The sequence below is a fragment of the Pan paniscus genome, chromosome X, assembly GCF_029289425.2.
Source record: "Pan paniscus chromosome X, NHGRI_mPanPan1-v2.0_pri, whole genome shotgun sequence".
Lineage (NCBI taxonomy): Eukaryota > Metazoa > Chordata > Mammalia > Primates > Hominidae > Pan > Pan paniscus.
In genome coordinates, this window is record NC_073272.2 from 49,437,475 (window position 1) to 49,449,423 (window position 11,949).

At 40.5% G+C, this 11,949-nt stretch overlaps 1 protein-coding gene across 1 annotated transcript; it reads right to left on the reverse strand.

The window, feature by feature from the left end:
• Positions 1-11,179: 11,179 nt before the first annotated feature.
• LOC103785058 (uncharacterized) lies at positions 11,180-11,920 on the reverse strand. Its single transcript, XM_008964554.3, is given in 2 exon segments — positions 11,180-11,640; positions 11,643-11,920. Coding segments are annotated over 2 exon segments (729 nt in total). The 5' UTR covers positions 11,911-11,920.
• Positions 11,921-11,949: the final 29 nt, after the last annotated feature.

Sequence of the window (11,949 nt, forward strand, 5' to 3'; positions counted from 1 at the left end):
AACCATGAAAACAGTAAGAGAGTGGAGAGGCACACTTAAAGTGTCAAAAGGAAAAACCCAACAACCTAAATTCTAGATCCAGTGAAATTATCCTTCGAAAATGAAGGAGAAATAAAGACTTTCAGATAAACGAACACTGAAGAAATTCATTGCCAGTAGATCTGCCTTGCAAGAAATGTTGAAAGGGGTTCCTCAGGAAGAAGGAGAATAATCTAGGTCAGAAACTCAGATCTACTAGGAAGGAAGAGGAAGAATAATTAAAGTTAAAATATTTTATTTTTCTTATTCTTAGTTGATCTAATAGACAACTGTTCAAAGTAATGTATTATATATACGATTATAGCATATTTATAAGTGAAATAAATGACAGCAACATTATAAAGGATGAGAGGAAGGAATTGGGAATGCTCAGCTATAAAGTACCTGTACTACCCATGAAGCAGTATAGTGTTAGTTGAAAGTGGACTTAGATTAGTTGTAAATGTATATTGAAAAGTCTACGGCAACTGCTAAAAAATATTTTTAAAAAGTGTAATTGATAGAGGAGAGAGGAGAGAAAATGGAATCATATAAAATGATTAATTAAAACCAAAGAAGGCAGAAAAAAGGGGAAGATAAAAAAGGAAAAAGTACAATAAATAGAAAACAGTTTAAAAGATGGTAGATAATTAAACTACATCAATCATCACTTTAAATGTATTAGTCTGTTTTCACACTGCTATAAAGAACTGCCCAACACTGGGTAATTTATAAAGGAAAGAGGTTTAATTGATTCACAGTTCAGCATGGTTGGGGAGGCCTCAGGAAACTTACAATCATGGCAGAAGGCAAAGGGGAAACAAGGAACCTTCTTCACAAGGCGGCAGGAAGGAGAATGAACACAGGAGGAACTACCACACACTTATAAAACCATCAGATCTTGTGAGAACTCACTCACTATCACGAGAACAGCATGGGGGGAACCACCCCCATGATTCAATTGCCTCCACCTGGTCTCTCCCTTGACTGTGGGGATTATGAGGACTACAATTCAAGATGAGATTTTGGGTGGGGGACACAGCCAAACCATATCAAATGTGAATCATATAAATACACCAATTAAAAAACAGGGAGTGTCAGAGTGCATAAAAAACCAAGACCCAACTATATGCCAATCTATAAGAAGCCCACTTTACATATAAATATACAGATAGTTTAAAAGCAAAGGGGATAAAGAAAGGTATATCCTGCTAACACTAAGTTTAGAGCATTCTAATTTAGGAACATTAAACAAAAACATTCCTAAATGAAATAATAGCAAATAGAATCCAATAGTACATTAAAATAATAATAATATATCTGTACATCTATTATATATCAATAATTTTTTTAAAGAATATTACATCATAACTAAGTAGGACTATATTAGGGTTAAAGGGAAGTTTTAAAATTTGGCAGTATATTAATGTCATGTTAACTGAATTAAACATAGGCAAAATTCATTGAGAGAAAAACCGATACACAGGATTTTAATAACATGAAAGCATGCTCAACCACCCTCATACTAAGACAAAAGTAAATTAAAACTACACTTGAGATATCATTTCCCACCTCCCAGATTGGCAAAATCTAAAAGCTTAACAACCCATACTTTTGGTGAAATTATGAGAAAACTAATACTCTCATCTATTGCTGGGGTGAGTCAAAACAATACAATCCTATGGAGATGAATATGGCAATATTCAATAGTTCAGTTGTTTCTCAGTAGAGCTCAAATAAATCAATGAAATCAAGTCATCAGTATGATTCCAGTCACTAGAATCAAGAAGCATGAAGATATTAGATTAGAAGTAAGAAAAAAATGTGGTTTCAGAGCCAAGACAAACATCTGAGGACCAGTATATCTGACATACTGCAATTGGGGAAGAAAACTGCAATTGATGAGTACAGATTATGTGTCCAGGAGTTCTAGTAGAATATTATAGCAGTACTTATCATTTATTCATTGCACTGATATTTCTTAAGCACTAATTGTGTGTTATACAATGTATCTGCAATCAGAAAAGCAGTAAATCTGATGCTGGGACATGACTATAATTATTCTAAAAAAAAACCCTACATGCACAGGGAAGGAAAATTCTTTAATGAAAAATGCCAGCTAATACAGAAAAATAATAGAATTAGAGAAGCACATTTTGCCACCCTAAAGTTAATGATTATTTTAGGCAAAGATCATCAATGGACCCAAATTAAGGTTGTCGAGGTAGAAATAATTTGCAAAAGTTTTACTGGAAGCCAAATGTGAGGATCAACCCAGGAAGACACACCAACAAAGTTGATCATGTTCAAGTTTGCCACAGGCTGAAGGGCTTTTATGGGAAAATTTAGAAGAAGGGAGAAGGACTCTTCATGTCAGAGTTGTCCTTTTTATTGGAGGGTGTAATATAGAGGTTATAATCATTAACGATAGATTATAACACATATGCTAAAATGTTCTACACGTAAGACAATCAGTAAAACTTTATGACTTAGCAAAAAATTTGTAAAACATCATGATTTGGAAACAAATTAGTGTCCTTTTTAGTGTCAGTAGGTTATGTATTAATCAATTTGTCAATAGTTTGAGGAACTCATAAGATTTTTTACTCCAGGGACAGGAAGTAAGCCATGAATTCTAAGACTTCCCTGGGTGGGTTAATTTGGAAGCCTGCTAAATGTGACCTGTCAGTTATAAGTGCTAAAACCATTTTTGTGAATGCTTCTTGGGGAACAGATTATTCACAGGGTTCCCAAAGAATGACCCCACAGCTAAATACAAAGGGCAGAGGTGGCTTTTTTTGCAATGGAGAGATTTGGTGGTCCATCCCTTAACCAAGAAGTCAAACTTAGTATAATATTACCAACAGAGTGAAGTGACACATGCCTCCAGATATGACTTACCGAGAGGGAAACATCACCCATGTAGTTTTCTTTTCCAAGTCGTTTGGCCTGAATCCGTTTTTGAGAAAACAGAAATGCAGAACCATCTGTAACTGTAACCATCTGTAACAATTGACATAAGCCCTTCAAAAATATTAACATTGTGACAGACAAAAAAGGCTGTGAAACTATTATAGATTAAGACTAAAGAAGAGATTAGAGACTAAGGAGATACGACAACTAAATGCAATGCATGAACTCTGTTTGGATACAGGATTTTTTTTTAAGTTGTAAAAAAAAAAATTGGAGCTAACTAGAAACATATGGAATTTGGACTGCATAATATTTTTGTATCATTGTTAAATTTCTTAGGTGTGATGAGATTTTTTTGGGGGGGAGGTGTCATGGAACTGTTCTGTATGCTGATGGTGGCGGTGGTTACACAAATCTACACATGAATTAAAATTTATGAAACTGGTCTGGGTGTGGTGGCTTATGCCTGTAATCCCAGCATTTTGCAAGGCCAAGGCAGGAGGATTGCTTGAGGCCAGGAGTTTGAGGCTGCAGTGAGCCATGATCAGGCTACTGAACTCCAGCCTGGGCAACAGAGCAAGACCTCCACTTAAAAATAAATTAATTAGGCTGGGCATGGTGGTTTATGCCTGTAATCCCAGTACTTTGGGAGGCTGAGGCAGGAGGATCACTTGAGGTTAGGAGTTAATGACCAGCTTGGCCAACATGGTGAAACTCCATCTCTACTAAAAAAATACAAAAATTAGCTGGGCATGGTGGTGGGCACCTGTAATCCCAGCTACTCAGGTGGCTGAGGCAGGAGAATGGCTTGAACCCGGGAGGCAGAGGTTGCAGTGAGCTGAGATCAGGCCACTGCACTACAGCCTGGGTGACAGAGCGAGACTCCATCTCAAAAATAAATAAATAAGGTAATTAATTAATTAAACTGTACACCAAAAAGTCAATGTTACTATATGATAATTTAAACATAAAATTTTAAATCGTTTAAAAAAATCTCTCAAATTTCTTAGGGGTGAGAATGGGTTTGTGGCTATGCAAGAAAATGTCCTTGTTCTTAGGAGAGTGGAAATATACACAGATGATCCAATGAGAAAAAGCAGAGACTTTTCAGAGCTTACTATAGTAAGGTATTGGGCCATTATCACTTGGCGTTTGTCAAAGACTCAAAGGCAGGCAGAAGAATGGGAAAGCTTTATATGTAGTAGAAAAAGGGGAAGGCTTCAGGTGTGTCCTGATTGGAGGGTGTTGGAGTGCACAAGCTGGAGGTGGACTAACTGAAGTGGGGCATCCTATGCGATTGATTTGGGAAGTAGATTTGGCTTTTTCTGGTTGGCCCTGAGTTGGAAATTGGGTTAAAAAAATTGAGAAGCTAGATGTCATCAATCAAATCCTGACCATCTGGGCTGATTGCTACTGAGGTTGTGGTTTGGCTTCCCATGCTTATTGCTGTAGAGGTTGTAGGTTAGGATTCTATTGTTATATATGGTCTGGCCATTGCCTGTTTGTATATTCAGTCCCTCAGGAGATACATGCTGAGTATATATCCTGCTGAGTATAAGGAGCATGATGTCTGCAGCTTACTGTACAAAGGTATTGTAAAACAAACACGGTGGAGTCCTCAGTTTCTCTGTTGCCTTCTACCTTGCACCTTTCATCCTTTTTTGCTATCTCTCCCCTGCCCCCATGAGCTCTGACTAGCAGATAAGCCACAATGTTTGCAAAAGTAATCCTCTAAAAATACTGTCCTGAAGGGTTCTGATTGAGCAAGGGGCACAAAAACAGGAACGACCCTGCCACCAACTACGAGTTTCACTTAAAGTCAAAAACTGCTATCCAGGCCAGGCATGGTAGCTCACAACTATAATCCTAGCACTTTGGGAGGCTGAGGCAGGAGGATCGCTTGAGGACAAGAGTTTGGTACCAGCCTGGGCAACATAGCGAGACCCCGTCTCTCTCTAGTGTGTGTGTGTGTGTGTGTGTGTGTGTGTGTATACACACATACAGCTACCTAAGCCAAAAGCAAGAACACATATTCCACTTTCCCTCATAAAAACCCTGACCCTGCTTCAATCAGGACATCACCTGATGCACCTCAGCTGAATAAAGCCTTTAAGCTCTATAGCAGTCACTTCAATCATTTTCTTTTGACTCTGTTTTTAAATGATGGGGCCTGTATATATGCAAACAGAAATATAAGGCAAATGTGACATAGATGAACAATTGTTACTTCTAGGTGGAAGGTATTTGAATATTCATAAGTGCAATTCTTTCAACTTCTGTGTAGGTGTGAAATTTTTCCATTAAAAAGCTGGGTGTAAAATAAATAAGGTATTATTGCTTGCTATCTACTGAAGTATGTAAATGGTTGTGGTTATTGGTCCTGAGGTCCCTGCTCAGCCATTGAACCTGATACTTTTCACAAAGTTTTCTTTGACTTCTGTCAGTGGAAGACTTTGTAAAATGTTTTCCCCTACTAAAGGGAGGCACACAAGACAAGAGTGACCAGGAGACCTTGGCTGTGGATTAATTTTTGCATCTGCTCTAGGACACATGTGCTCATCATTATGTCCTTAGCTGCAGATATAAAAATACTCGAACTTTGCATTCTTCTTGGTTTTCAACTGGGTACCCACATAGATGTAAAGAATCCCGACTGACCTCTCTATTTAAAGTGGCAGTTCTGGAAATCAGTATATGGAAGAAATACCTGCACTCCTATGTTTGTTGCAGCACTGTTTACAATAGCTAAGATTTGGAACCCACCTAAAGGTCCATCAACAGATGAATGGATAAAGAAAACATTGTACTTATACATAATGGAATACAATTTAGCCATAAAAAGAATGAGACCAGTCATTTGCAACAACATGGATGGAACTGGAGATCATTGTTAAGTGAAATAAGCGAGGCACAGAAAGACAAACATCGCATGTTCTCACTTATTTGTGGGAGCTATAAATCAAAACAATTACGGAGATAGAGAGTAGAAGGATGGTTACCAGAGGCTGGGAAGGATAATGGGGGGCTGGTGGGGAGGTGGGGATGGTTAGCGGGTACAAGAAATATAGTTAGAAAAAATGAATAAGATCTACTATTTGATAGCACGATAGGGTGACTATAGTCAATAATAACTTAATTGTGCATTTTAAAACGTAATTTAAAACATAATTTTTTTTGAGATGGAGTCTCACTCTGTCGCCCAGGCTGGAGTGCAGTGGCACGATCTTGGCTCACTACAACCTCCACTTCCCGGGTTCAAGCAATTCTCTGCCTTAGCTTCCCGAGTAGCTGGGATTACAGGAGTCCACCACCACACCCGGCTAATTTTTGTATTTTTAGTAGAGACGGGGTTTCACCATCTTGGCCAGGCTGGTCTTGAACTCCTGACCTCGTGATCCACCCGCCTCAGCCTCCCAAAGTGCTGGGATTACAGGTGTGAGCCACTGTGCCCAGCCAAAAATTTTTTTTTTAAATAAAAACTAAAAACATGAAGTGGCAGTTCTCCCAGCATTTCCAACTCATACCACTCCCCTATAACATACCCTCTTTAGCGTTTGTCACCTTTGTAATTTGCTCTTTTAAAATGCTTATTGCCTCTATTCCCTGCTAGGATGTTAACTCCATGAAGTTAGGGATTTGGGGGCTGTTTTGTTGAACCAAACATCAAGTACCAAGAACAGTGCCGGATGGTCAATTCATCAAGTATTTATAAGTTCTCCATCTCTTTGGTATTTCATACATTACTTATACCAAATTAATTTTATTATAGCAGTCATGTCGTCCAGAGATGCCTGCAGAGTCTTTTGGGGAAATCATTAATATTTTAAGAAAATGACTCTGAAGTGCGTATTTTGCTGCCCTCTACATTGTATAATAAAGATACTAGAAATAAAGCAGTTGATTACTCCATATATGTAAGAAGCAGAAATCACTGCAGTATCAGCATGAACAAGTAAATGAGCAAACAGTAAACAAATACAATAATTTCTGATACAAAGGAAGGCTATGAAGAAAACTGAAGCCTGGCGAAGAGCTCAAGTGTTGGGATAGACCAGGGAAGAAAGACCTCTGAAGAAGAGACATTTGAGCAGGTAAGTGACTCGATAGAGTGACCCATGGAGCCAGGGGCAGCAGTAAATGTCAAGGCCATGGAGCACCTGCCTCCCTGTTCATCCCACCACTAGGTGGCATCTCTGGGCTGCAGCCAAATGTTTTCTTGCCCCATTAAAGGGAGAGATGCCACTTTTCTCCATACAGATTTTTTCTTTTTATCAGTTAGATATTTATCTGTATTAGTCAGGGTTCTCTAGAGGGACAGAACTAGTAGGTGATATATATATGAGTTTATTAAGCAGTATTAACTCACACAGTCACAAGGTCCCACAATAGGCCATCTGCAAGCTGAGGAGCAAGGAAGCCAGTCCGAGTCCCCAAAGCTGAAGAACTTGGAGTCCGATGTTTGAGGGCAGGAAGCATCCAGCAGGGGTGAAAGATGTAGGCTAGGAAGCTAAGCCAGTCTAGCCTCTTCATGTTTTTCTACCTGCTTTATATCCTGGCTGCGCTGGCAGCTGATTAGATGGTGCCCACCCAGATTAAGGGTGGGTCTGCCTTTCCCAGCCCACTGACTCAAATGTTAATCTCCTTTGGCAACACCCTCACAGACACACACAGGATCAATACTTTGCATCCTTCAATCCAATCAAGTTGACACTCAGTATTAACTATCACATTATCTAACATCTTAATTTTCCCAATTAATTTAAATATGTAGTTACTTTTAATAATATAATTAGCTATGATCGTGCCACTGCACCCCAGCCTGGGTGCAGAGTGAGACTCAGTCTCTAAAATGAATGAATGAATGAATGAATATATGCACCTACCACCCAAAAGAAAAGGTAAGGACTTGATGATAACCTCTATCTATCCATGGAGTCCCCCAATTTGTTGCCTTGCCCTCACCCTCAACTGAGGTAAATATCATCCTGAATCCCAAGTTCGTCGTTTTTAAATTTCTTTTTAATGTAATTTTATTGCAACTACACAAAATCCTAAATAGTTCATATCCTTTATATTAGTAGCTTTTTTTTTTTTTTTTTAAAGAGACAGGGTCTTGCTCTGTCACCTAGGTTGGAGTGCAGTGGCACTATCATAGCTCACTGCAGTCTTGAACTCCTCAAGAGGCTCAAGGGATCCTCCCACCTCAGCCTCCCGAGTAGCTGGGATTACAGGCACAAGCCACCACACCTGGCTAATTTTTAAAATTATTGTAGGGACGGGGATCTCACTTTGTTGCCCACACTGGTCTTGAATTCCTGGCTTCAAGAGATCATCCCACCTTGGCCTCCCAAAGTGCTGGGATTACAGGCATGAGCCACTGTGCCCAGCCTATATTAGTAGCTTTTAAGTTTATAAAAGTGTGTTATGCTTTATATAATCTTTTGGGATTACAGTTCCTCCCCCTTAATATTCATCCATATTGTTGGGTGTTGTTCTAGTTCATTCATTATGACTTCTGTTGATGAGCATCCATTTTTTTTTCCAGGTTTTGCTGTTGTGAACAGGATGCCATGCTGGTATGGCTTGAATATTTGTCCCCTCCAAAACTCATGTTGAAATTTATCCCCAATGTAGCAGTATTGAGAAGTAGGGCCTTCAAGAGGTGATTGAGTGTTGAGGTCTCTGCCCTGCCCTCATGAATGGATTACCCCATTAATGAGTTACCATGGGAGTGGAACTAGTGACTTTATAAGAAGAGGAAGAGAGGCCAGGTGCAATGGCTCATGCCTGTAATCCCAGCACAAGGTCAGGAGTTCGAGACCAGCCTGACCAACATGGTGAAACCCTGTCTCTACTAAAAATACAAAAATTAGCTGGGCGTGGTGGCGCGCGCCTATAATCAGGAGGCTGAGGCAGGAGAATCGCTTGAACCCGGGAGGCAGAGGTTGCAGGCAGCTGAGATCGCACCACTGGACTCTAGCCTGGGCGACAGAGAAAGAATCCGTCTCAAAAAAAAAAGAAGGAGCGACCTCAGCTAGCATGCTCAGCCCCTTCACTGTGTGATACCCTGTGCTACCTTGGGACTCTGCAGAGAGTCCCTACCAGAAAGAAGGCCCTCACCAGTTATTGCCCTTCAACCTTGGACTTCTCAGCCTCCATAACTGTAAGAAATAAATTCCTTTTCTTTAGAAATTACCCAGTTTCAGGTATTCTGTTGTAAGCAACAGAAAACAGACTAAGAAACATGCATATCCTAGGTTTCTTGTGCAAGTGTTTCTCTTGGTTACGTTCATGAGAGTGGACTCACTGGATTGTTAAGGTATGTATATATTCACTGTAGGAGAAAATGCAAAAATATTTTCTAAAGTGGTTGCACTGATTTACATTCCTTCAACAGGGCAAAAAGATCCTGTTGGCCCACATACTCTCCAACTCTTGGTATTGTCAGACTTTTACATTTTTGCAATTTGAATGGGTATAAAATGTCATTTGTATCATGTCTTGATTTGTATTTCCCTTATCACAAATGACTTTGAACATCTCTTTATATGTTTGCTGGCTCTATATTTCCTTCTTCTCTGAAGTGGTCTAACAGAACTTTCTTTTTTTTTTTTTTTTTTGGCACTATTATAACATCCAAGAACACTAACAGTGATTCTTGGCACTCTATTAGAAGTGTATGCATGCCAAATATGCTTCCACTGATTCCATTCTTCTTTCATTTATTCATTCAACAAACATTTGCCCAGACCAGGGATGCAGGGGCAGAATGACAAGCTGGGATAATCAAAGTTCAACTGCTATGGTTCAAATGTTTGTCTCCTCTGAAACTCATATTGAAATTGCCATTGTAACAGTATTAGGAGGTGGGGCCTTTAAAAAGTGAATAGGTCATGGAGGCTCCATTCTCATAAACTGATTAATGCTGTCACTGAGGAAATGGGTTAGTCACCTCAAGAGTGGGTTGTTATAAAGTGAGCCCAGTCCCTTGTGCTTTCTCTTTGTTCATACACTTGCTTGCCCTCTTGTCCTCTGCCATGGAATAATGCAGCAATAAGGCCCTCACCAGATGCTGGCACCAAGTTGGACTTCCCAATCTCCAGAACTATGAGCCAAATAAGCTTATTTTCTTTATAAATTACCCAATCTGTGATATTCTGTTACAGTAGCAGAAAATGGACAAAGATACCAACTCTCTAAAAAAATTAAAATGAAAATCGGACTATAAAAATCTGCCTTGCTATTCATCAGGATGGAAGAACAGACACATATAAAGCCAAATGCAAAATTCACAGGAAACATTATTTCTTCTAAGGACAGGCTGCAGTTGTAATGCCATAAAGAACCCCTACTTTAAGTGCCTATTGCTTTCTTGGTCAATGAGAAACTTTGTTCTCTACAATCATAGACTATCAGAAACTTTGCTGTTTGAAATGATATCAGTAAGAGGGAAACATCTGATTCTCATGGGAGATTCTAAGTCACTTCCAGACAGAGAAGCAAGATTCAGTTTTCAACCCAGGTGCAAAGCTTTAGGCAAGAGTTATCTGGGGACACAAAATTCTACATCTAAATTGTTTCCAAGGAAACAGCACTCTGGGTTCACTTCACAGTCCAGACCTGACAATTACCCTTTACATACAGCCCTGCTTTCCTTTGAGCCCACTAAAACACTGCTTCATTTAATTTCATCTGAACTCCACTATTCCTCAAAATCCTATAAGAACTCTATCTTTTCCTTTGCTTAGTGAGCTGCCCATGGTGCCCCTGGTGTGCAGTCTCCCTTATTGATTGCTGGATCTGTCAGACTAAAAATTAGTTTGAGGCTAATTGGACTAGGACACCTCTAACCTTCGAGATTGTTAAACCGAGGGCCAGAGGGGATAAGACTGGATTGAGAGCCCCCAGCAAGTCCACACTTCAGCCTACACCAGGTCCTCTCAAAATATTTTTTTCACCTGAGGATTCAGAAAGGCTTTCAGGAGGGCACACAGGCTTCTAGCTCTGTCAGGATTCTCTGGAGGAGGAGATATTTGAACTTGATTTTGAAGGATGAATAGGCATTCCTAGGTGAAGGACTGCACGACTTCTTCCCCTTCTGCTCCAGTGACATCTCCCAGAGGGCAGGGGCATCTCCAGAATTTACACATTGGAGGTGATATGGAGCAGCAAACTGGTTGAAGGGTAGAAGCAGAGCCTTGTATTAAAGCTACATTTCCAAAGTAAGGGCACCATGACCACATATATTTTACTTCATGAGGAAATAAAAATAATAAAGTTTCCTAAAGATTTTTATTGACATATTGCATTGGACTAAGGACACATTAAAAATTATTAGTATTGGTACTACGTAGTCCCTTTTTAGCTGGGGTAGATGGAGTGGGAGATAAGGTAAATTGCTGCAGCATTCAAACCCCGCATCCAAGCCCCACAGGCACAGCAGGAGGGGAACCCAGCACTCTGAGTTCTCCCTTTTTCCCACCTCATGGCATATTCTAGGAGGGCTTGCATAACCATGATTTCTCCTCCTCCTCCTTCCCTTGTGGTATGTCCTAGGAGAAGCCTGTAACCAGCCTGACATCTCCCCGCTTCTCATCCTGTGGTATCTGCCAGGAGATAGCCGCGGCCGCCCCTGATTCTTTCCAAGAGGCCCTTCAGTTTCTCGGAGCGGTATCACACAGATCCATAGACTACAGGTCCAAAGACCCCTCCTCCAGTTAGCCCGCCCAGAGAAACGTCCCCACCCGTGCTCCCTGCCACCAGCGGGACAGCTCCACCTGAGTTTAGAGCAGACAGCTCTAAACTCACAGCCTGCTCTGTGAGTTCAGAGGTGTCCTCATCCTCAATACGGATGGACACTCCTCCAACATGGTGTATCCCATGGGGAAGCGCGACGTGGGCGCGGCCATGTTCCCCACCTGACCACGCCGCCGAGGGGCACCGAACGTCCCAAAGCACCCACTTCCGTAACTTCTCCATGTTGACTCCTGGCTAACAGCAGCTTCAAAGGTGGTTTTG